This window comes from Somniosus microcephalus, chromosome 27 (assembly GCF_052327205.1).
Source record: "Somniosus microcephalus isolate GS21.2 chromosome 27, FLI_Smic_1.0, whole genome shotgun sequence".
NCBI classification, from domain to species: Eukaryota; Metazoa; Chordata; class Chondrichthyes; order Squaliformes; family Somniosidae; genus Somniosus; species Somniosus microcephalus.
In genome coordinates, this window is record NC_141013.1 from 18,013,596 (window position 1) to 18,039,412 (window position 25,817).

The 25,817-nt window shown below is 42.5% G+C and overlaps 1 protein-coding gene across 2 annotated transcripts; it reads right to left on the reverse strand.

The window, feature by feature from the left end:
- Window positions 1-389: 389 nt before the first annotated feature.
- On the reverse strand, window positions 390-25,010 carry slc24a5 (solute carrier family 24 member 5). Of its 2 annotated transcripts, none has more exons than XM_085968605.1 (9): window positions 24,566-25,010; window positions 23,858-24,037; window positions 21,337-21,420; window positions 20,694-20,797; window positions 20,154-20,254; window positions 16,422-16,705; window positions 11,445-11,651; window positions 9,317-9,418; window positions 390-737 (listed from the first exon to the last, which is right to left on the reverse strand). In XM_085968605.1, the coding sequence occupies exons 1-9, from the start codon at window positions 24,723-24,725 to the stop codon at window positions 421-423; spliced, it is 1,539 nt and encodes a 512-aa protein (XP_085824731.1). In that variant the 5' UTR covers window positions 24,726-25,010; the 3' UTR covers window positions 390-420. The 2 variants fall into 2 exon arrangements, with proteins under 2 accessions (XP_085824731.1, XP_085824730.1); XM_085968604.1 differs by having other exon boundaries at window positions 23,858-24,040.
- Between the last annotated feature and the right edge of the window lie 807 nt (window positions 25,011-25,817).

Genomic DNA, 25,817 nt, shown 5'->3' on the forward strand with positions numbered 1-25,817 from the left:
GAGCAGGAGGTGGGTCTCATGGACAAGATGAGCTCCGCAAGGGCATGAGGGGCGATGGTGGAGAAACTAGTGAAAGATGCCAGGGCAGGGGGCAAGCTTGGCTTGGTGGGGAAGAGGGCGATTCGGCTGAGACAGCTGAATGAATGGTCTCGATCTTAGTGACAAATCTATAAGCTCCTTGAACTCTGAGGTGAGGGGTTTAAGGAGACTGATGGTAGTGGAGAAAAGTCAAGGGCCACTTTTGCTTTCTAGATGATCCTGGAGTGGTGAGTAATTTTGGCTAAGGAGAGCAGGGCCCAGTAGCACTTGATGTGGTCCTTGTACAAGGTCAAAGTATGAAAGGAAGAGAATCGAAGAAGTAAAGTTTCATCTTTGGTTACAAACAAAAGTCATAATTGCACCTTAATTTGTATTTCAGTATTAGTCGCATATCCTTGCAGAAATGTTGCCTAGTATTCCCAGTTCATTTAGAATTGAGATAGTGAGAAAAACTAAATAGGCAAACAAACATGTTGCTCCAAGTTTCTTATCCAGTTTCCATCCATTAATTTGAATCACCACAAATATGAAAACAATGGATAACAGAAGAGAGGTGGTCGTGTAGGTCAGGCCACTGCTGTTCACTTCTACAGGTGATGTGTCAACAAACACAGTTTTAATAAACCAGGGCATACCTAGACAGAGCATATCAAATACATTGGAACCTACAATGTTTGACATGGCCATATCTCCTTTGCCTGCAGGGGAAGAAAAATATTGTACTCATTACAATTATAGTAAAGCCATCAAATTCCAATACCCTACATTTATATAGCACCTTTAACATAGAAAAATGTCACGGTGCTTCATAGAAGTGTAATCAGACAACAATAGATGGCAAGTCCAAGGAAGGGTGACTAAAAGTTTGGTCAAAAAGGTGGATTTTTTTGAAGGGCCTTGGAGACAGAGAGGCAGAGTTTAGGAAGGGAAATCCAGAGCCTCGGGCCCTGACCGCTGAAGGCAATGAGTGAAGAGTAGGGGGTAATACATAATAGGCCTGGCTTGTAGGAACAGAGGGTTGTAGGGATGGAGAAGGTTAGAGATGGAAGAGACAGCCATTGAGATTTAAACAGGACGATCCAGTGAGTATTGGTGGTGGTGGATGAACAGGATAGAATAGGGGCAGCAGAGTTTAGGATGAACTGTTTACAGAGGATAGAAGGCCAACCAGGAGAATATTAGAATAGTAGTCGGTGTTTTTTGGCAGAAGTGGGCGATGTTATGGAGGTGGAAGTTGGTGGTCTTTGTGATGGAGCGGCTTTGGGGTCAGAGGCTTGACTTGGTCAGATAGGATGCTGAGGTTGTGAGCAGTCTTTGGCGGGCGGGCGTTCATATGAGAGAAGCTGGCAGGAGGATGGAAGCAGTGGCAACAACTGGCAATTTAGATAGTGCCTTTAACATAGTAAAACGTCCCAAGGCCCACAAACCATATGGAGTTTGTGGCAGGGGCTGAAGATAACTGCTTTGGTCTTTATGGTTAACATAAGGAAATTGCAGCACGGCAGACTGGAGGTCAAACAGCAGAGGTAATGGAGGGGTAGAGATGGTGGAGAGGTTGACAAATGGTACTTCTATTTCTAAAACTCTTACCAAATAAATTAGGAAGTTACTATGCCCATTGACCAAACTCTGAAAAAAGTTAAGTGAACCTTGCAGTTAATCTTGTAGAAAATGTGTTAGTCACTGAATCTAAAACTGGGGTGTCTAAAGTGCAGTCCCGAGCCCCTGGAAATCTAGCCCTTTGACTAGGCAACTCTTCGATTTAGATAGTGTGCTTCTGATTGGCTTATCTTGTTTGAATTTTGTAGGCATGGGGGCTTGAAAGGGCTGTTGCCTCATTGATGGATAAATCCTAAATCAGAACACTGGAGATACTACTTCATTGTATATACAAATTTAATGGAAATATGTTTAAGCTTTATAATGTGGCCCTAAAGAGAAGACCGAGACCACCCCTAATGTAAAGGATCCTTACAGGTCACCCTTGAGTTCTGACGGGAAGGTATTCAGACTACAGATTGTGGAAACTGATGTGATAAGTACTTTTCTTCAGATTTGGGTCCAGTCGTATTCAGCAGATGCTTTTCTATCAGTGTGACTTTGATATTTATACGCATGGCTGTAGTGCTTCCTCTCTGAACAATTTGCTCCAAAGAGCTAGCCAAAGTGTACTATTTGTGCTGAGCTTCCAAACAGAATACTTCTTACCGGAGCTTTCATAAAGTCTTGCATTTAAACTTTGAAATATTTAACCACTCCTGTTTTATTGTTTCCCTTCGCATCTTTCTCTAGCATGCGATCACAGTAAAAATTTAACTTAACTATATTCATGATGTTGAGCCAAATAGAGTTGGGTTGGTTATGTGGGATATGAAGAATGTTCTGTCACGAGAAGATAAGACAACTTGCAATGACTTGGGTATTTTTCAATCTTATTGTCTTCATGTACCACTAATATCAGACCTTCAAGCTTTTGGATGATTCCCAAATTTGATGATCTAGTAACAAGCAGGTCTTCATAAAATAAGTTAAAATATCAGGAACGGTAGGGGGATTTCTGGATGAAGCAGTTTATACATATAAATTAATGCTAAATTTTAATATCTACCCACGAAATGGCACTGGTGGATATAGAATGAGCCTCTTCTTAATACTTTTTCCTGCCCATGACTAATGGGTGGTACGAGTGTACCACTCGTTTTACAAGCACCTCTTCCAAATTTGAAAAGATTATTATTTTAATAGAAGTAATGGGTCACTGGATAGAGGGGGGTCAGGCCTATTAAATTATAATGAAAATGTGGCTTCATCTTTGAGGGTAAAAATCAGACTCCACTGTTGGACGTGGAAAAGTACTTCATTGGCTGGCTGTAAAGTGCTTTGGAATGTTGAGGACATGAAAGGGTGTTTGATATTCCAAAACTACCCAATGCCACCTGACGACGATAGCACTGTTGGCAGTGGTTTGCTTTTTATAGGTGACAGCACCACCAACAATTGTTTTGCAAGTAGCACGGATTTGAAAAATGCACGTATAAACCCAGCTTCTGAATTCGTTTCTAAAGACACTGATCTCCAATCTGCTATTCTGCAAGCATAAGGTAAAGAAACAAACTGGTGCCATGGGTACATGCTCCAAACACAAGGGTGTAGGTACACAGGATTTGAGAATCTGCAAATAAAAAAGGGTTCAATCCTGTGATTATGGCACTGAATATTTTTTCTCTAAGGTCCCTTCTGTAATGATTTTCCTTGCATCCCTTCAGTGTATTGCATCCAGTCTGCTGCAAAATGATATGCCACCTTGCATGGAGTTGAGATGAGGCTGGTATCCTCCAATCAGCAACATTCAAGATATCAAAGGGATGCTCTTCTTTCTGGGATTCCCATCAATAATAACTTTGAATTGTTTGTCATATGGATGCAATTTGTTTTCCACTTCAATTCCTTAGTAAGTAGGAAATCTCTTAAATGTTTCTGTAGGGGTGTATGTTGTGGATAGGAGTTAAACTTTTGCAGGCATTGTGCTGCTATTTCTGAGCTAACTAATGTATATACCTTTAAGGGGGGGGGGGGAACTATCTTTTACAGCTCATGTATACTGCAGTACCGGCAGTGACCACACCTGTATATAGTACTGAGTAGTAATCTGTACAGATCAGTTCCCGAGTGAGCCACGTTGAGTAAACACCTGTTATACCGTTCTCCTCCTGCAGTCTGTGTCTTATTATACACAGACACAACATTGGCGACGAGGCAAGTTCGAACCTACCTGCAACTCTGCATCACCTCCCGGGGATTCGTTCCTGGAGATCAGTGGATTGGAGGTCAAGGCCGGAGACTTGGGCGTCGACCACGGGCAACCGCCCAGTCATCCAGCAGAGACTCGAGAATTGCAGGGGAGGCTGTCGAGAGCCAGGCTTGGCTTTCCAGTCGAGGTGGTCCAGCGAAACGGGCTGGCAACAGGTAGTGCGCAGACCCTTCCCGGACAGCGGCGGGCTAGAGCCCGACCGAGTGGCACAGAAAAGGGCCAAGCAGCGTTGACGAGAGAGAGAGAGAGAGAGAGAGGGCAGAGCGCACAGGGCGCAGCCGGTGTTCAGGGGCCGAGCAGCGTCGAAGAGAGGGGGAGAGAGACGCGCAGAAACCCACAAGGTGCCGCCATTGCCACGAGGACCGCCGAGAGCGGCGTTGGCAGCAGCGCAGGAGAAGCGCGCGAAACCTACAGGGCGCCGCCATTGCCACGAGAACCGCCGGGAGCGGCGTTGGCAGCAGTGGGGGAGGAAGGAAAGCGCGGGAGATGCCATTTTAAGCAATTGGGAGACGCCATTTTAAACCACACCCAAAATGCCAAAGAGTGGCAGTATCACCGCATTTGACAATGAAGTCGAAGATTGGACTACATATGTCGAACGAATAGAGGTATACTGCAAGGCAAATGAGGTGTCAGATGACAAGAAAGCGTCGGTATTGTTAAATTTAATGGGTGCAAAGAAGTATGGTTTATTACGAAATCTAGTAACCCCAACGAAGCCAATGGAAAAGAGTTTTGAAGACATAGTAACGATACTACAGAAACATTTAAACCCCACACCGCTGCCAATAGCAGAAAGATTCAAGTTTCCCCAAACGGAACCAGCATAAGGATGAAAGCAATGTTGATTATTTAACAGAACTGCGCAAACTATCGAAACACTGCCAGTTTGGAGCGGGACTGGCAGATACCTTAAGGGACAAGTTTGTGTGTGGGCTTCAAAGTGAAGGAACCCAGAAACGGCTTTTATCTGAAAAGGACCTTACGCTGGAAAAGGCTTTCAGCATTGTGGTATCATATGAAGCAGCAGCACGGGGCGCTGCAGAGATACAACAGAGACCGCAAGAATATGGCACAAACGAAATGTCATATAGAACAGAGAAGTGCTATCGCTGCGGCAGAACACACGACCAGAATGATTGCTGGTTCAAAGACAAAGTGTGCAGACAGTGTGGAAAAGTAGGACACATAGCACGAGTCTGCAGGTCGGGAAAGAAAACCAGCAATAAGAAACCTACCAAAGAAAAGTACAAGAAGGTACATAAGATGACGGAGAATAGTTCAGACGAACAAAAGAGTGATACCGACTCCGAAAGCAGGGAACGGAGTTGTCTGAAACTACATAATGTGATCACAACGGAGGATCACCGAACCATTTGGGTCACTCTCAAGATAGCAGGAGTCCAGGTAAAGATGGAATTGGACACAGGATCAGCCCCAACAGTCATAAACCGACGGGACTACGAGCGGCTATTCTCACACATACCCTTGGCGAGACACAAAAATTATTTTGAAGACGTACACGGGGCAAAAAGTCTACCCCAAAGGAAAAATAAGGGTGACCGTTATATATAACGGTAAGGAAACACCAAAACTAGACCTGTATGTATTGCAAGATGGAGGACCACCATTACTGGGACGTGAATGGATCCGGAAAATACAACTGGATTGGCATTCCATACAGGCACTGACTGTGGCTGACAAAAAGGATGACGACGTCACACCTGGGCGACTGTCAAAGATCCTAACTGACGTGAAAGAAGTGTTCCAGCAAGGACTCTGAATACTAAAAGGCATGACAGCGACAATTAAAATTGAAGAAAACGCAAGCCCAAAATTTTTTTAAGGCCAGACCGGTACCTTATGCGATCCGCCCAGCCGTCGAAGCAGAGCTGGAGAGTCTGGAACGTTCAGGTGTACTGTCCAAGGTAGACTGGAGCGAGTGGGCTACACCCATCGTCCCTGTGATGAAAAAGTCGTTGAGCAGCACGCCTGGGGAACCAAGGAAGGTTCGCATCTGTGGGGACTTCAAGGTAACAGTGAACCCAGTCCTTCACACTGTACAATATCCACTTCCGCGGATTGAAGATATTTTCGCCTCGCTATCTGGAGGGAAACGCTTCACTAAGATTGATCTGGCCCAGGCGTATCTGCAAATGGAGGTAGAAGAAGCATCAAAAAAATACCTCACAATCAACACCCATAAAGGTCTCTACCAATACAACCGGCTGGTATTTGGGGTAGCATCAGCTCCGGCTATTTGGCAGAGGGCAATGGAACAAGTCCTGCAAGGGATCCCAGGGACCCAGTGTTATTTGGACGACACCCTGGTCACGGGCGAAAATGAGAGTGATCACCTTGCCAACCTGGAGCAGGTGCTCACTAGATTGCAGGAATATGGGCTCCGAGCTAACCGCCCCAAATGCGAGTTTTTTAGAAAACAGATCTCGTATTGTGGCCACATTATTGATAAAGAGGGGTTACATAAGTCCCCAGAGAAGATTGAGGCAGTAGTCAAAGCTTCAGCACCGGAAAATGTGTCACAACTGAGGTCGTTCCTCGGGCTGGTAAACTACTACCATAAGTTCTTGCCAAGTTTGTCTACAATACTACACCCACTGAACACCCTACTGCAAACTGGGGTGCCATGGAAGTGGAGTGACGAATGTAGGCGAGCTTTCCAGAAGAGCAAAACACTAATCACATCGAAAGAGGTATTGGCCCATTACAACCCGGCATTACCAATTCGGTTGGCATGTGATGCGTCACCCTACGGCATTGGCGCGGTGTTGTCGCACAAATTCTCGGACGGCTCAGAGAGGCCAATAGCCTTTGCGTCACGATCACTAACCTCAGCCGAGCGTAACTACGCCCAGATTAACAGGGAGGCCCTCAGCCTAGTGTGGGGAGTGAAAAAGTTCAATCACTATCTGCACGGGCAGAAATTCACCTTGCTGACTGATCACCAGCCTCTTGTCTCCATTTTTAATCCGAAGAAGGGCGTTCCGGTGATGACTGCGCAACGACTACAAAGATGGTCACTTTTTCTAGGGGTGCACCACTATGAGATTGAATATAAGGGCACGAAACAGCATGGAAATGCTGATGGGCTATCACGCCTGCCACTGCCTACTGCGGAGGAAGCACCAGCAGTGGATCCTGTCGAAATATTCCATTCGACTATAGTTGAATACCTACCGGTAACTAATGCTTGTATCGAAAAGGAAACCCGAAATGACCCGACACTGTCTCGGTTATATGATTTGACGGTGAAGGGATGGCCAGCACATGGCGACTCACTGTTGCCAGCATTCTCGACAAGGAGAGAACAGCTGTCAGTATGCCGGGGGACCTTGATGTGTGGATCCCGAGTGGTAATTCTACCCAAGTTAAGGGATAGAGTGCTCAATGAGCTTCATGAGGGTCATCTGGGAGGGGTAAAAATTAAAAGCCTAGCCAGGGCTTATGTGTGGTGGCAGGGAATCGATAAACAAATCGAGGACCTGACCAAGAGTTGCTCAGGATGCCAGAAAGTCCAAAATGCACCACCACTGGCCCCTCTACACCCATGGGAGTGGCCCTCATCTCCATGGCAACGGGTGCATATTGATTTTGCTGGTCCATTCATGGACTCAATGTTTTTAATAGCCGTGGATGCGCACTCGAAATGGCCCGAGGTCATCAAAATGTCCTCCACCACCACGGAGAAAACTATTGCAGTCCTACGGACCATTTTTGCCAGGAATGGCTTGCCAGAACAGATTTGCTCTGACAACGGACCACAGTTTGTGGCTGAAGAGTTCCGGAGGTTCTTGAAAAAGAATGGGGTAAGGCATTACACATCCGCCCCGTATCATCCAGCCACCAAGGGATTGGCCGAGAGGTTCGTACAAACCTTTAAGAAGGCAATAAAGGCTATGTACAATGACAACATTCCGCTGCAGCACAAGGTGGACAATTTCCTGTTCGCCTACCGGAATGTGACACATGCAGTCACCAACCAGGCCCCAGCCATGATGTTCTTTAACCGAAGGTTAAGATCTCGCCTGGATTTGCTCAGACCAAACATACAAAGAGATGTTGAGAGTAAGCAATTCCAGCACATCCATGAGAAGCCAACAAGGAGCTTCAATGTAGGGCAACCAGCCTTGGCCCGCGACCACCGAACAGAAAAATGGCAGCCAGGAACGATATGCACACGGCAGGGCCCACTAATGTACACAGTGGACGTTGGGGAGAGCATCGCGAGACGCCATGCTGACCAGATCCTAGAGTCACAGGAACAAGTCAACCCCATGCCTCGCCCATACGTACCTGGTGATGAACCAGACGTACAGGTCGCATCTACCCCAGAAACAGTAGCATCGGAAGCTGATGAACCAACCGACGACAGGGGGCCAGAATCGCCTCCGCACCAAGAGCAAGACACTCGGGAAAGGCGCTATCCAGAAAGGATCAGGAAGCCTCCCCAAAGACCGAATATATAAATAGACTATTTTCAAATAATGTTGCATGTTAAAAGTGTTAATTGTAATTAGTTTGATATTTAATTGTTAAGAGTGTTATGGTACTGTTAATCTAAAAGGGGAGGAATTATAATGTATATACCTTTAAGGGGGGAACTATCTTTTACAGCTCATGTATACTGCAGTACCAGCAGTGACCACACCTGTATATAGTACTGAGTAGTAATCTGCACAGATCAGTTCCCGAGTGAGCCACGTTGAGTAAACACCTGTTATACCGTTCTCCTGCAGTCTGTCTTATTATACACAGACAACACTAACCAGTAGATGTCTTCATTGGAGAAAAAACACTGTTGCTTAGGTGTATTCATCCATTTGTTGTTTATAAAAAATACATAAATTTAACAATTTTAAAATGACATGGGATTTTTTTCCCCCCAAAAAAGCATTTCCCCCCCGTGCCCTAGAGAAACCCAACTTTTTGAAACCACAGCATGCCAAGTCTTTCAGACTATTAATATTCTAACTTTGATCTGGGAGGTAGTTGATCTCAGCCAGGTTCAGTATCTGTGCTGGGGCAAGACAAAAAAACTCAGCAAACAGCTATCCCACTCTTGATTGGGCATTTTATGGATGTCATTTGCAGCAGGGATAGTGGATGGCAATGAGGACTAATCAAGGGCAGCTTGTGGGGTCACCTGCAATTGAATAGGTTCATTCGTGAACACCCATGAAACTGTCTCTTACACTGCATCTTTAAGATATTGCATTCTATTAAATGTTCTTTCAGTTTCACATTACACCATTAAATTGTATTTAAAGACTAATTGTTTGTGTAATGTATGTCAAATTGGCTAATTTAATGTACTCCCAATTAATAGATGTCTAGCATCAAAATTACTAACTTGCCTCTTTTTTCGCAGTCTTTCTCCTACTCCTTCCTCTCCACATATGTATAAAAACCAGTCAGTTTAATTTTACATTTAAAATGTAGTCATACCTTCTCTGGCAACAAGTACACTGGCCACAGTGTCTGGAATACTGGTGCCTGCTGCCAACAGTGTGAGACCCATCACTGTTTCAGGAATTTCCAGGGTTTCTCCTGAAATTATAAATGAAAGGGTTTGAGCGGTGTCAAGTTGTCAAAAGATAGTTAACACCACCCCTGCCCCATTTAGTTTAGCAATAAGACTGTATAGTCACAATCTATGAAAATGAAATAGTTAAGGATTTAAGACCGACTAAAGGACACATCTTGCATCCAGTATACAAGTTACGGTTTCTGATGGGGTTGGCATGCGATTATGTTCTATAATCTCAGCACAATAACCTTATCAACTGACTGTGGATCAGAAAATAAAACAGGTTTTGATACAGCATACCAACTTTCAGCTTCCGAGGCCTACATTTTTGCCACGATATAGCTTAAGCAAAAGGCCATCAAATTTCTATGTTCACACTTCTAAATTGTATATGTACTCATTCAAGTTTTACAATATTCATATTTTCAGTAATGCAAATTGCATCACCATAATGAGACACTTAGGTAATGCTTCATTTTGGCCTTCCACACATGGATGCACAGCTCTTTCCAAGCTAATTTACAGTAGAATAGCCAGGTCAAAAACAAACCAAAGCTAAACCAAAAATTCTGCCCATGCACAGCAGATTTATAATACTCAGTAAAGAGAAAAGATAGGTTAACATTGAGTTTAAATCCTCAAATGAAGGGCCTACACCCAAACAGTTAACCTTTCCAGTCTATTTACACAGTACTCCAACCCTTTCTTTATCTCTAGCACTGTTAAACTAACCATAACATGTTATTTTATATAGTTGAGCACCACACGAAAAATGCACACTGGCTTCATGAAATGCAAATATACACATATACAATGATTTGATATATTTAGTGCTGCAAGGTCAGAGGTGCTGTCTTTAGATGAGATGTTCAAGTCAAGCCTCGGCTGCCCTTTCAGGTGGATACAATATCCCATGGCACTATTGGAAGAGCAGGGGTGTTCTTCCTTTGCCCTGGCCAACTTTATCTTTCCACCACCACCAAAAACCATGTCATTTATCTCTCAGGCTTTGGGACGGCCTGAGGTAGCAAAAGGCGCTATATAAATGCAAGGTTTGTTTTTGCTGTTTGTGGGAAGTTGCTGTGTGCAAATTGACCACCATGTTTCTGTACATTACAAGTGACTACACCTAAAGTACTTGGGGACACTGAAGACGTGAAAAGCACTATATTAATGCAAGTTCTTCTGTGAATTTAAAAAATTTAATTCTCAAAAAAGGACCCAGTTGCATATGCTTTCAGTGGCCTGTGGAATTTTCTTAAATAAAAATGGTAGTGCAACATTGCCTCCAGTATACTCAAATCCAGACTTAACCATCATTTATTGAACTGTTTGTTGGCCATGTTTTAGGCTATTGGAAACCTTTGGTTTGCCCATTGGCATTCTGCACAATTTATTAAAACATTCCTATATAGCAACTACAATTGGGTCACTTGTCCTTATATTTGCCTCTCGTTGTGACACTGAATATTAAAGGCAATAAAGCAAATTGTGGAAAGTCACTGTCTTTGTGTTTCCATTTATACAAGACCCATTCAGTGAAATGCCATAATTATAAAAATTTGAAGCTTTCCAGAGTGTCTCAAATTTGTGTGAATGCCAGTGAGCACTCAAAGGCAATGATATGCAGTGAATACATAAATGTGTAGTACCTTCCCTTTGTGGCTAAGAGACCCAATCAAGTTTATTTCATTTTTCTAAACATTTGTAGAGTAGGGTTATCAAGTCTTAAAGCTAAACTAATCATGGCTGTGCATTGCAAAGTTAGCAACCCAATAAGAGAACCTACTACTGTAAATCTTAGTTTCCATAATGGTTACTAGCAAAAAACTGATGTAGATTGGACTAATGTGAAATAACAGGAAAAGATCACTTACACTAGTGAGTAAATTACACCCAGGCTTATATACAGATAATAAAAACCAATGCGAAAGTGAACTTTTTACATATACTGCCAAGAGGCAAAAGTACTACCCCACTGATATTTCATTTATACTAACTGAGAAACAGATTTTGCATTATGTATAGTTTCTAGATTCTTCTTACCCACTATGGTTACCATCCAAACTAACACGTATGTAAATCCAGAAATCCACACAGCACACATGAAAAAAGTTAGCACGAACCACTTTCTCCATCGATGTCTGCGACAATCTGGGGTCGTTATGAACAGCAGTGCAGTGATAGGAAGAGACAGTACCCACATGATTCTCTTCATATCTGATTCAGGCACGACAAAAACACTTGACTGATCTGCATCAAAAAAAATTAACCTGGTCAAATAATTTTAGTGTATTAAAAACATCCGGATCATGATAGTAGTTATGTTGTAGAATCCAGTGATGCCATTCAGAGGTTTTTTTTTTTTTAAATTTCCCTCCCCTTACACTTCTGTGAAGTGCCTTGGGATGTTGTCCTATGTTAAAAAGGCACGCTATAATGGTGACAAAAGCAGAAAATACTGGAAACACTCAGCAGGCATCTGTGGAGACGGGTGGAGTTCACATTTCAGGTGTGGACCCTTCATTAGAAAGGTTTTGTTAAATGGTTCTCAGAAACATAGGAACCAGGACTAGGCCATTCAGCCCCTCGAGCAATGTTCCCTTTAAGCTGCGCAGCACTCCAGGGGTCCCACGCAGCTGGAAATCTGGCTTTTAAATTGAAAGAAACCACACGTGCACGCTCTGCTGTGCAGAGAGCCGGTACAGACTCGATGGGCCGAATGGCCTCCTGTGCTGTTATGACCATGACTTTTGAATGGGCTGCGTGTCCCAAAAAGAATTATGGGGAACTTTGCACTGGAGCCTGTTTTGCTGTTCAATCAGGTCATGGCTGATCTGCATCTTAACTCGACTTACCTGCCTTGGTTCCATATCCCTTCACACCCTTGCCTAACAAAAATCTATCAATCTCAGCTGAAACATCAACTTCTGTGCTCTCTCCATTGAGGCTGACTAATCTGCTGAGTGTTTCCAGCATTTTCTACTTATTTCAAATTCCCAGCATCTGTGTTTGCCCTCATTTCTTCACGGTGGAGGTTTATGTTGGCTCATGTTTGTGCTCAAAGCTTTCCAATACTTCATCCAAATGACTATTCCTAAAAATAGGTGAACCTTTAAAGGGAACAGGCTATTTGACTGGGGAGGGGGAGGGGACATGACAGCAGCGCTGAATCCAGTTTGTGCTGGTTGGTTAATCAAAGTAAACCAACTACCTTTCCTTAGTTTTACTTCCAAATATCTGCCCACTTTAAAATGGAGCATTAAAAAAAAACAACTTTAAATTATATTTTAAAGTGTACAGCTTCATAGGATTACATACATATTATATAGGATATACAGCACAGGAACAGGCCATTCGGCCCAACCAGCCTATGCTGTTTATACTCCACGCGAGCCTCCTCCAGTCTTTCCTCATCGAAATCTATCAGCATAACCCTCTATTCCCTTCTCCCTCAGATGTTTGTCAAGCCACCACTTAAATGCATCTATACTAGTCGCCTCAACCACTCCCTGTGGTAGCGAGTTCCACATTCTCACCACTCTTTGGGTAAAGAAGTTTCTTCTGAATTCCCTATTGGATTTCTTGGTGACCATCTTATATTGATGGCCTCTAGTTTTGCTCTTCCCCACAAGTGGAAACACTCTCTCTCTCTCTATCCCCTCTACCAAAACCTTGCATCATTTTAAAGACCTCCATTAGGTCGCCCCTCAGCCTTTTTTCTTTGAGAAAAGAGACCCAGCCTGTCACTTCAGTTACAAGAATCTTTTAAGTGAAAGATCAAAAAAAATTGGTCCAAATCTCTGATGCAGGTGCTACTCAAGAACTTTCCATTTCAAATTATTTTAAAGGGTTTCTTTTTGAAATGAATAAAAAGGTCATCTGTGCGTTCAGTGTAACTAAATTGTAAACCAGTTTATAAAGAATGCAGTTATGATTTCACAACAAAGACAACATTAAAAAAAAAGCTGGGAACACACAGGTCAGTCAGCAGCTGCAGAGAACAAATGGTTGATTGTGTGTGTATTCAAACAAACTGGAAATTAAAAAAATGAATATGGATAGAAATATAAAAAGCAGAAAATAGGAAATGAGTGGATTGCTTGTTAGACGAGGTAGCAGAACATCTCAGATGAAGTAACAGAAAGAAGCAGTAAACAAAATTAAACAATGGACGTGTGAATAACTCAGGCAGTAAGAAGCCCAAGGAAAAGGGGAGATGGAAAACCAAAAACCTGGGGATCAAATTCGTAATGTAAACAGAAGGTGCTGGCAAAGTGCAGTGCTGGTATGGTGCTACACCCTCCTTGTGGAACTGTTCTCCATCTTTGGACTTGCTGTACTCTATACTATAGGTTCACCTAGTTTTAGGAATAGTCATTTGGGTGAAGTATTGGAAAGCTTGAGCACGAGCACGAACACTAACCAGCATAAACCTCCATCGTGAGGAAAATGAGGGCAAACACAGATGCTGGAAATTTGAAACAAATAGGAAATGCTGGAAATACTCAGCAGGGTCAGTCAGCCTCGATGGAGAGAGCTCAGAAGTTGATGTTTCAGTGGCGAGCCTGCACCCACAATGCCAGTTTTTCCATTCTTGCCACAGATGCTGCCCGAGCTGCTGGGCGTCTCCAGCATCCTCTGTTCGGTTTCAGATTTCCAGCATCTGCATTATTTTGCTTTACTTTCCCATAGGTTTTTCCCCACATTGTCACCTTTTAAATCAGGCCTCCCGCTGCCGGAGCTATCACACCCCCTTTGTTTAAAGGTCTTCAACTTCTTTAATGCTTTGTTCTATTACTTGACTGAGAAGATCTATAACCACATCATCCAACAATCATTTCAGGTTGGGGTTACGGAACCAAGATGTGAAGATGTTCCACCAACATTACTGCGGTTTTTTTTTTTAAACCCTTCCCTATTCTATTAATAGACTTGTCTCTCATTTTTTCAGTTCTGAAGGAGAGCGAGCTCAAAACATCAAACTATCGGATTCTCCACAGATACTGACTGATCTGCTCTAGGTTTACGTTTCAGAAATCCAGCATTTGCAGTATTTTTGGCTTGAATGGTTAAAATGTTCTCTTCTACAATTATTTAAACTTTGTTCATTTCTTTCATTACCTAGGCTGCATTTATACTGCAACTTTAGTGAGTGCCGCTCTGCAGGGACACTAATTTACAGTTCAACTCTGGAGTCATGGTCCACGCGGACTCCTCAGTGATCAAAGACTCCCTAGAATTTAACATTGTATGGAGTACAACTCCAGTGTAGCGTCAAACATGCGTTAGAAAGTACTCAAGGAAGCCTTGGGACTTCAAAAAGGACTTGGGCCTTAAACTGGACTCGATTTTAAATCTTGAGAGCGTGCGCAGATACACCTAGAAAACTTTAAAATTTTGGCTGTTGGGAGGGCAGCTTTGTGTATGCATTTCAGATTGGCAGCTTTAACAAATTCACCATGAATACGAAAAGGTAAATCGGAAATATTTTTAATCAAGTTGCGAGATTAGGACAAGGGGGACACAGGTTCAAGCTAATAAAAAAGGTGAATGAAGTATCGAGCTGAGGAAATTCTTCACCGAGAGTAATCAATATCTGTAATAGATTTCCAGGAATAGTAGTGGATGCAAAATGCCAGAAATCCTTTAAGAAACAACTGGATGCTAAAATAGGGAGGGGGTGGGGGCGGGTAGGAGAAAAGAAACTAAACACTCAATGGATGGATAGCAATCATCCATAATTATCTTGTGAAATGGAAAATTCCGGTTCTTATTTTTGAAGAATGATGACTACTCATTTTAGCCTTTTTGGGTCTATGATTTAAAAATCTGATCATCCTGAACATAACTTAACTGTTAGCAATATTATTCATATTTATTTCTTCTCAGCAGAATTTTAATGTGATCTAATCATTTGTTCAAAATGATCCACCCATCCAAACATTTCTGAAAATACAGGAAGATGAATCACCTTTCAATCCACACACGTAGAATTATTAACCACTGGGTTGAATAAACATGCATAATACCCACCTCTCATACACACAGGTTGAATTTGTGGCATGGTATTTCTGTATGCCTACTTATTAGCAGATAGGTCTGGATTCAAGCGGTTTTCAAATAAGTGTTTCTAATGCTCCACAAAAAAATGCAGCATTCAGAAAGGTTCACACACCAGATCAAATGATCTTGATCAGTGTAAGAATACATAGAATGTTTGGCACAGATGAGTAAATTTAAAGAGCTTATTCCACTGAATCACCACATAATCCTGAACGTTCTGAAAAAGATAACTCCGCACTCCTTTTCAATCATGCTTTGTTCCAGTGTTTGACACTTTCAAACTGCTGGTCTGATGCAGCCTGCATAAAGATAATAATCATACAGCACAGAAGGGGGCCCTTCGGCCCATCGTGCCTGTGCCGGCTCTTTGAAAGCACTATCCAATTAGTCCCACTCCCCTTGCTCTATCTGTCCAGTTCCTGAAACAGTATCTGTATAAGGATACCAAAAGTAGTCCTATTGCAAAAATGGCATCACTTGAGAGAAGCACACTATAGAAAATGTATAAATGACCAGTGGTTTGAAAGGATTTTTAAAAAAGGATCAAAATCATCAGAAATATTGGTAAGTGTACAGGTACCCTGTGGCAAATTAGTACACCACTGTTGCTTCTAGTGGTTGAGTCCACAGCACAAAATTTAATACAAGTGACATTTTACTCAGACAGACAAGCTACAAAGGTGTGAATTGGGAAAATAAAAATTACATTGGAGGATAAATTGCTTTATATGCCTTAATCCACATCTAACATGGACTATTCTTGAATGAGTGTTTTATATTGACACCAAGTACAAAAATGGAGCAGTTCCCAATGTTAACATGCCTCACTTTGACCAACACAAAAATTCTTCCTCGTTACAAAAAAAACAAGGAGGTACATTTTCTATGTATGCAAAGTAGCAGACGAACTCTCATGCAAATGTTCCACGCAAAGCGAATGGCTAACCCCAGTTTTACCTTCAATAATCTCCGAGAGCCCGTGTAAACTGAGAGAGAGTTGGGAATAATCAGAGTCGTCCTGAAAGATCCCGCTGTCTGATCGAGAACGGCGATGTACCAGCGGTCCATTTTTTCCTTGCCAACCTATTAGGGGTTGCTGCTCATTGCCTTCTTCCATTGCTCGTGTCAAACAAATACAGCACGGACTAAATTTCTCCGTTATGTACTGGTTTATTCGAATGTCAAAGCACAGAACCACAATGTATAATGCATAGATCAGTAACAAAGTAGCGGACTCATACCTAAAAAGGCAGAACGGGCAGTTTTTAGATAGGTAGATAGGTACACCAATTAATTCATGCACTGTGGTCATTAAGTGTTACACTCAGCAATGTAATATAAAAAGTTAATTCAGCCCATGTACTAGGTATTCAACATTTTATTATAGTGACCAATATGGAAAAAGTTTGAGATGGACTAAAAAAAGTCATTAAGTTACATATATTTATTTAAAAATAAAAAGCCAGCTAAATATTGCAACTGTTTAATACCATAGTTTTAAATAGTTACAGTACCAGAGTGACTACTGAATTTTAGGCACAGATCCAGTAAAAGGTGAGGGATGACAGTGCTGGGAAATAGAACATTGCCATTTCTGACACCCAGTGTCAGCATCAAATACTTCCCACGTAGCCCAGTTAGATGCATATTAAAGCTCCTTCACGCAGCCCCAAGCTTAAAAGAGTTTCTAAAACTGCACCACTGAAACTTTAACTTTCCCACAGTCATCCTGTGGCCGTTCAGTGAATTGAATAGTTTTTGTGCCCACAAGAAAGATTGAAACTGTCCTGACCTCATTTCACACAGAACCCTTAGACAGACGACAGTCATCTCATCAATCTAGCTAGATTACCATCACTGCAGGAGTTCCTCAGGGCAGTGTCCTAGGCCCAACCATCTTCAGCTGTTTCATCAATGACCTTCCCTCCATCATAAGGTCAGAAGTGGGGATGTTCGCTGATGATTGCACACTGTTCAGCACCATTCGAGACTCGTCAGATACTGACGCAGTCCGTGTCCATATGCAGCAAGACCTGGACAACATTCAGACTTGGGCTGACAAGTGGCAAGTAACATTCGCACCACACAAGTGCCAGGCAATGACCATCTCCAACAAGCGAGACTCTAACCATCTCCCCTTGACATTCAATGGCATTACCATCGCTGAATCCCCCACTATCAACATCACAGAAATCACAGAAACCCCACAGTGCAGATAGAGGCCATTTCGGCCCATCGAGCCTGCACCGACACATATCCCACCCGATCCCCGTAACCCCTACACCAACACATATCCCACCCTATCCCCGTAACCCCACGTATTTAATCCCCCTAACACTAAGGGTCAATTTTATCATAGCCAATCAACCTAACCCGCACATCTTTGGACTGTGGGAGGAAACCGGAGCACCCGGAGGAAACCCACGCAAACACGGGGAGAATGTGCAAACTCCACACAGACAGTCACCCGAGGCCGGATTCGAACCCGGGTCCCTGGCGCTGTGAGGCAACAGTGCTAACCACTATGCCACCGTGGTAATCCTGGGGGGATACCATTGATCAGAAACTGAACTGGACCAGCCATATAAATACGGTGGCTACAAGAACAGGCCAGAGGCTGGGAATTCTGCGGCGAGTGTCTCACCTCCTGACTCCCCAAAGCCTTTCCACCATCTACAAGGCACAAGTCAGGAGTGTGATGGAATACTCTCCACTTGCCTGGATGAGTGCAGCTCCAACAACACTCAAGAAGCTCAACACCATTCAGGATAAAGCAGCCCGCTTGATTGGCACTCCATCCACCTTCAACATTCACTCTCTGCACCACCGGCGCACTGTGGCTGCAGTGTGTACCATCTACAAGATGCACTGCAGCAACTTGCCAAAGCTCCTTCAACAGCACCTTCCAAACCCGCGACCTCTACCACTTAGAAGGACAAGGGCAGCAGACGCATGGGAACATCACCACCTACAAGTTCCCCATCAAGCCACACACCATCCTGACTTGGACCTGTATCGCCGTTCCTTCACTGTCGCTGGGCCAAAATCCTGGAACTCCCTTCCTAACAGCATTGTGGGTGTACCTACACCATATGGACTGCAGCGGTTCAAGGCGGCGGCTCACCACCATCTTCTCAAGGGCAATTAGGGATGGGCACTAAATGCAGGCCTAGCCAGCGACGCCCACATCCAATCAATGAATAAAAAAAATTTTAAATTTTTTTAAGTCTTAGGAGGTGAAAGACTAGTTTACTAGCCCACTGCACCACCTGATCCAAACAGTCTTAAACAACAAAGTTAAAAAAAGTGAAAATTATTACAGAAGTTAATGTTAAATGAAATATAATAGCTTAGAAACATAGAAGATAGGAGCAGGAGTAGGCCATTCGGCCCCTCAAGCCTGCTCCGGCATTCAATGCGATCATGGCTGATCATCCGAATTCAGTACCCGGTCCCTGCTTTCTCCCCATACCCCTTGATCCCTTTAGCCTTAAGAAATCTATCCAACTCCTTCTTGAATATATTTAATGTATTGGCCTCTACTGCCTTCTGTGGTAGAGAATTCCACAGGTTCACCACTCTCTGGGTGAAGAAATTCCTCCTAATTTCTGTCCTAAATGGCCTACCCCTTATCCTTAGACTGTGACCTCTGGTTCTGGACTCCCCAACCATCGGGAACATCCTTCCTGCGTCTAGTCTGTCCAGTCCTGTCAGAATTTTATAAGTTTCAATGAGATCCCCTCTCATTCTTCTAAACTCCAGCGAGTACAAGCCCAATCGACCCAATCTCTCCTCATACGTCATTCCTGCCATCCCAGGTATCAGCCTGGTGAATCTTCGCTGAACTCCTTCCATGGCAAGAACATCCTTCCTCAGATAAGGTGACCAAAACTGCACACAATACTCAAGGTGTGGTCTCACCAAGGCCCTGTATAACTGCAGCAAGACATCCTTGTTCCTGTACTCAAACCCTCTCGCTACGAAGGCCAACATACCATTTGCCTTCTTAACCGCCTGCTGCACCTGCATGCTTACCTTCAGTGACTGGTGCACAAGGACACCCAGATCTCGTTGCACTTCCCCTTCTCCCAATCTATTGCCATTCAGATAATAATCTGCCTTCCTGTTTTTGCCACCAAAGTGGATAACCTCGCATTTATCCACGTTATATTGCATCTGCCAAGCATCTGCCCAATCACCCAACCTGTCCAAATCATCCTGGAGTTTCTCGGCATCCTCCTCACAGCACACACGCCCACCCAGCTTTGTGACGTCTGCAAATTTTGGAGATATTACATCTAGTTCCCTTGTCTAGATCATTAATATATATTGAAATGTAGTGCTGCCCTAACAAGATATATTGGGGATTTTGATGCACAAAATATCTGATGAGGCAACAGCTATAGCTATGAATGCAAGAACCTGCCCACAAGCCAGTGCCTTTAATGTTCTGAACCAGCCAACATGAAGTACCCAGGAGCAGTACCAGGGATGAATCTCCCTCCTGATTAGTAATGTGGCCGAGATTGGGACGTCAGTAGTGAGTAAACCAAATTGATGATTGATTTGGGGATCATCTTGGTACATACAGCTCATATCACTTCATGTTTTACATCTACCCACTGAATTATTGGGTAGGGAAAATTAGATTTTTTTAAACTATTATTTTAGTAGGCTGAGAAATCTTACCAGTAAATCACATTGTCAAAGATAATAGCAATAAGTGCTGCAACACTGATAGCGTAAGCTGTACAATCTCTGAACAGTGGCCAGCAGGTCAACCTACAAACCTAGAAGAAAGTTTACAAAATTATTTCATTATAAGAACATAACCTTTTGCTCAACCCTGATGAAAGACCTTTTCTAATACATGACATTTAACAAAATAGTTTTGAAAACCACTGAAGAGAATTTTTTTATATGAGAAATGTAGTCTCAGCCTAGGGTACTTTCCCAATCCATGATCGATGTTACCACATCGGTTTCAGTTCCTCTTATGTGACTGGGTTTTACTTCAATAAATTCTAAATGCAGGAGCTTAAAGGAAATTTGAGCTGGTTACATTTGGATAACTTGAGATTTGATATAATTTATACACAATTTAATGAGGAAGATATATAGTTAGGTATTCTTGCACTGAGAAAATTAAAATTAATCCAATTGCCAAACCAAGATACAGGCGCAACCTTTTCGCTCATAATTGTCAGCACCAAGATTCTATTTACATACCATGGTGGTTAATAATCCACATGCAGCACAGATGCCAAGCAAATTGTAAACTGCAGACCCAACTATTGTACTAACTCCAATATCTCCCTTCGTCACAAAGACTCCTATGTACAAAGAAAGAGAAAAGAGAGAGATCAGATCGCAAAATCCTGCAACTTAGTATCCCACAAATATGCAGAGTGCATTGTTTAACTATATCCAAGAGGTTCCCATGAGTGTCCAGTTTAATAGAAGTTCTACACAGCCTGAATGTGAGCATCCAAGATTGTTTTAAAGAGCACACTTCGATAGAAACTTCTAAAAACACTCACATGAATTTGGGACAATGACACATTCTGTGCTATTATAACAATTGCAGACACCTTTTCAAAATATTTTACACAAAATTAGTTATTTTTAAATAATGGGATCAAAAGTATGTTTCTAAAAAAATAAAAAATAAAAAATTCTCCCAAAAATCTTTACAGATAAATTTGAACAATCTAAACATTAGTGTAATACATTAAGAAAAAGACATTAATACTGAACTCAAACTGATACAAATGAAAGTGATCACTGAATATTAATTGGAATGTGCTGTTCTTGTGTTCAATAATATTATCCAGGTATTGTCACATAAAAAAAAGAGGATTACAAATGTTACCTAAAAAGGCTGTGACCAGTTCAGGTGCAGAGCTTCCAGCTGCCATAAATGTTGCCCCAGCAACATCCTGAGAGAGACCAAGACCTAACGATCAATCACAAATGCTGTTATTATACTATTGAAATTCTATGGAAAAGAAAGAAAAACTTGCATTTATATAGCGCCTTTCATGACCACCAGACGTCTCAAAGCGCTTTACAGCCAATGAAGTACTTTTGAAGTGGAGGCACTGTTGTAATGTGGGAAATAATGATGAATTAAGTATGTATTTAACTGAAGTCAGCTAAATGATATACAATAAAAGTCTGCAATAACTTTGACATAAGAAAACTACGAGGCACTTGGTCTGAGTATTAAACAAAGCTTTAATCAACTGGTTTTCAACATGGAGATCTAGTTGTGTCCTTCACTAGTTCCTGTTAAAGAATGTCCTGAGCAAGCTGGGCCCATGCCCGAGTATTTATACTCTCCCTGGACAGCACCACCAGCAGGCCGCCTAGTATTACTTCATAAGTCATTTCCACATGAATGACAAGATTCATGTCAAACTTGCCATAATGCTCAAGTGGTTCAGCAGATCCCCCGAATTCTTTTCAAACTTGGCTTCACACTGCAGTGGAGTTATATACGCCACAGAAAAGCAGGCCCAAGCACTGAGAGATGGCCACCCTGAGGGGTCTCGTATGGTTTGGCTCTAATGCATTCCAGAATAAGATGACCTAACTCTGCAGTTACTCTTCACATCAGTGCAAAAGTGGCAGTACAACTACAACCTTAAGCCAGGCCCAGTAACCCGCAATACAGGTACGTGCCAAAGGGTACGCATCAGAAATTCAGTTAATGTATTTTTATTGCAATCCAGTAGAAAGGTGCAGAAGAGTTCAGACAGCAAGTCAAAATACCTGAAAAGAAAATTCAGGCCAGAAGGGAATGCTGCACAGCAGTTCGAGTGTCCTGGACATAACAGAACAAACCATACTGTGAACTATTTCTTTACAAGATGCAAAGCTTCCCATCCCCTGGAGCCAAGAATAAATATATGCATTACATGTTAAAGCTACAAAGAATCATCAAGCACTAGTACGATAGCAAAATACTGCAGATGTTGGAAATCCGAAATAACAACAGAAAATGCTGGAAAAACTCAGCAGGCCAGGCAACACCGGTTGCCTGGCCTGCTGAGTTTTTCCAGCATTTTCTGTTGTTAGTAAGAATCATCAAGCGTTCAACTCCATTTAATGACTTGTAAAATAATTTCAAATTGAAAAAAAAACTTATGGTTATATAAAAAGTAGAGTGTATACACTAAATTCAATGGGACATGGATTATCTTTTACTTTAATAAACTATTTAGAAAGTGGTCCTGAACACAATCTCTGTTATACAAGTGCATAAAGTCTAGAGTGAGAAAGGCTCATTCTGCTGATCAAACTTGCTCTATCCAGACATACATGATCATTTTACCATGGACTTAGTATATGTCCTCCTTTAGGTCCACTAGCTCCTTCCACTACCTCCCCTGGGGAAAACAAAAAAGTTAAACAGAATTGGTAATACCTCTATAATCCTCAATCCCTAATCTTGATAGATAGCCATCCAGCTCCCTTTTAAAAGGATGGCATTTGACCCTAAAATCAACTCCATTCCCTCTGGGCGGGGGCGGGGGCGGGGGGGGCAAAAATACTACAGATGCTGAAAAATCCAGAACAAAGACCAAGTGCTGGAAACATTTAGCAGGGCAAGTAGTATCTGCCAAGAGAACAGAGAAGCTAATGCCTCGGGTATGGTCCCTACATCAGAACCCCTTCTCTTGAAGTCTGCTCCACATATCCACCATCGTGCAGGAAATTCCCCCCCTCCCCCTAATGTCCAACTTTGCTAGAGACTTGTAAATTTTGTGCTTGTATTCTCCACTTTTCTGTAGTACAGGCCAGTCTGTTTGAAACTTTAAATTAAGCATCTATAGAACTCTCAAAACTTACTTTATTCATAAAATTGTTGTAAAAGTACCTTAAAAAGAGTTGCACGAATTTAGTAGTAGCACATCTTAACCCATCTCCCATGGCATTGCCCATCGGGAGTCGAGACAAATGAATTCCTCGGGTTAAGTTGAGTTAATGGGCAGGGGGTAATTGGATCAGGGAGTGTGGATGCGAGTCATACATTTGGTCTTTATTTTTACACTACTTTGATTTGATATTATAGTTAAATAACAAAACTTGGGTTTGATTTGATATTATAATTTTTAAAAACTTGGGAAGCAGAGAAAGGGTTGGTTGGAGCGTAGGTGTTTGGAGATACAAAACTGAGGTGCTGCAATACCACCACCACTAGTCAAAGGGTATTCGACAAGGTCAAGTTTACAGAGACAGTTTCCATTATAAATGTGGAGATAGGAATTTGTAATTGGAAAAAGTTAACACTAAAAAAAGTGTGACAAGAAAAAGTAAAGCTTTGTAGCTGAGAAGTGTGTGCAGATGCAAAAAAGGATTACACATCATAGTTTAAAATTTACACTTACATTCACTGATAACTTCTAAGGAAGGTAGGAAATAATCTTCACAAACTATGTCTATAGCCAGCAGCATATAGAGGATGATGATAAAGTGAATAATTATCCCTCCCTCCTTTCTCTCGTCCCGCGTAAAAAATCCTTCGGGGAATTCAGATGAAGGAGACTGTACGCACCTGGTTACATTATCTGCTTAAAGTGAAAAAAACACAAAATTGCATTTGAACCAGACCATGAACACAATTTAAAAAAAATATTCATTCCTGGGATGTGGGCATCACTGGCAAGGCCAGCATTTATTACCCATCCCTAATTGCCCTCGAGAAGGTGGTGGTGAGCTGCCTTCTTGAACTGCTGCAGTCCGTGTGGTGAAAGTACTCCCACAGCGCTGTTTAGTATACATCTTTGCAGTAGTTTGGCACAACGGCGTGGCTTGCTAGGCCATTTCAGAGGGCCAGACCGACTAAGGATGGCAGATTCCCTTCCCTAAAGAACATTAGTGAACCAGATGGGTTTCTGCCACAATCCAGTAGTTTCACGGTCCTCATTTTATTCCAGATTTATTTAACTAACTATGCAATTCCATATCAGACATGGATATTTACTACTGGTGAAAATATTGGCATGGCCAAGAGCTTGTGAAACGACCAGCTTTAAAACGGAGGACTCCCTTAAACAATCCGTGTTGCCTTGTTAAGGTCGTTAATAGACACTAACCAGTCAGAGCTCGACGAACTCGCTCAGCATTGTTTAAGCTGGAAGAGGCTGCTTTGTGAATGAAATGGGCTATTCCATACACGGGAAGGCATATCCCCACCACGTAGAGGATCACTTTTGTTCGCCTTTTTCTGGGTTTCAAAAATACTGCTGCACTCATCGTTGATCACGAGCTTGCTTACACAACTTTTTCCCTTAACGATGCTCTCTGATCGCAAACTTCGATTGCCACCACAGTGCAATAGCAACTCTTCAAAGTCGTATAGTTCTGGTTTGCAACTGCATCATCTCGACACAACTACCTTTCATTCAAGCGCATTGGCGCTCAGATGACACGGATCACGAGTTGCACTAACTAATCATCTGAGTCAACCAGCTTTCCCGGGAGGGCCAATTAATCCTTGATCAGGGAAAGAGGCTGGAGATGGAAAGGGGAGTGGTTCCTGAAGGGAAGGCTGTGATTTCATCAGACAGTGCGGGGCATTGTATGCTGTAGCTATTCATTTATAGTTTTAACAAGAAAGAAAATCTTGGAACAGGGTAAAGTCAATCTTTATTGAGTGTAACAGTTAATAAGTTAAAGGAGATGTCCTGGTAGAATAGGGTTTTGGAGCACGTATTCAGAACAACGTAAGTACATTTTGGATACAGATGATTATACGCCTATTTCTCACTGATTGATTACATTTCAAAATAAAATCTGTTTCCCTCAGCCGCAACATTTTTTGGATCTTCTATTTTGCTGGCATCACAACTATTTCTCGTGACTATGAACATAATGGGCCTTTCAGGGAAGCTAGACGCAAGTGGAAAAAAAAAAGTGACCCGTGTACATTTTTTCTTTCTGAAGACGTTGGGTCTTTGTTGGGTTGGGGTTAGAAATATAGAAACAGGAGTAGGTCATTCGGCCCTTCGAGCCTGCTCCGCCATTCAATATGATCATGGCTGATCCTCTATCTCTACCATATTCCTGCTCTCTCCCCATACCTCTTGATGCCTTGGTTCCTACATGCACAGCTTGGCTTTCAGTACCTGGTCCAAGTCCCCATCACTCATGTGAGAGCCTTGATAGTGACTGTCATGGGCAAGCTGTGGAGCATATTTGGTTGGGAGAAGAACCCAATTTTCACACATCTGGACTTCAAGCAGGGATCCTGGTCAATGGTTAGGAGCAGGAACACTAGCTGCTTCTCTCCATTCCCCACGCCGCTATTTTTTTACAGATGACTAAACACAAGAAAATGTTTCAACG

Coding starts and splice junctions, on each gene's coding strand:
- slc24a5 (XM_085968604.1), bottom strand. CDS start 24,725: ATGAGTGCAGCAGTATTTTTGAAACCCAGAAAAAGGCGAACAAAAGTG. Junction 20,798..21,336: donor ACTGGTCACAGCCTTTTTAG/GTAACATTTGTA, acceptor CTTTGTACATAG/GAGTCTTTGTGACGAAGGGA. Junction 11,652..16,421: donor GCTCTCGGAGATTATTGAAG/GTAAAACTGGGG, acceptor TTTTTGATGCAG/ATCAGTCAAGTGTTTTTGTC.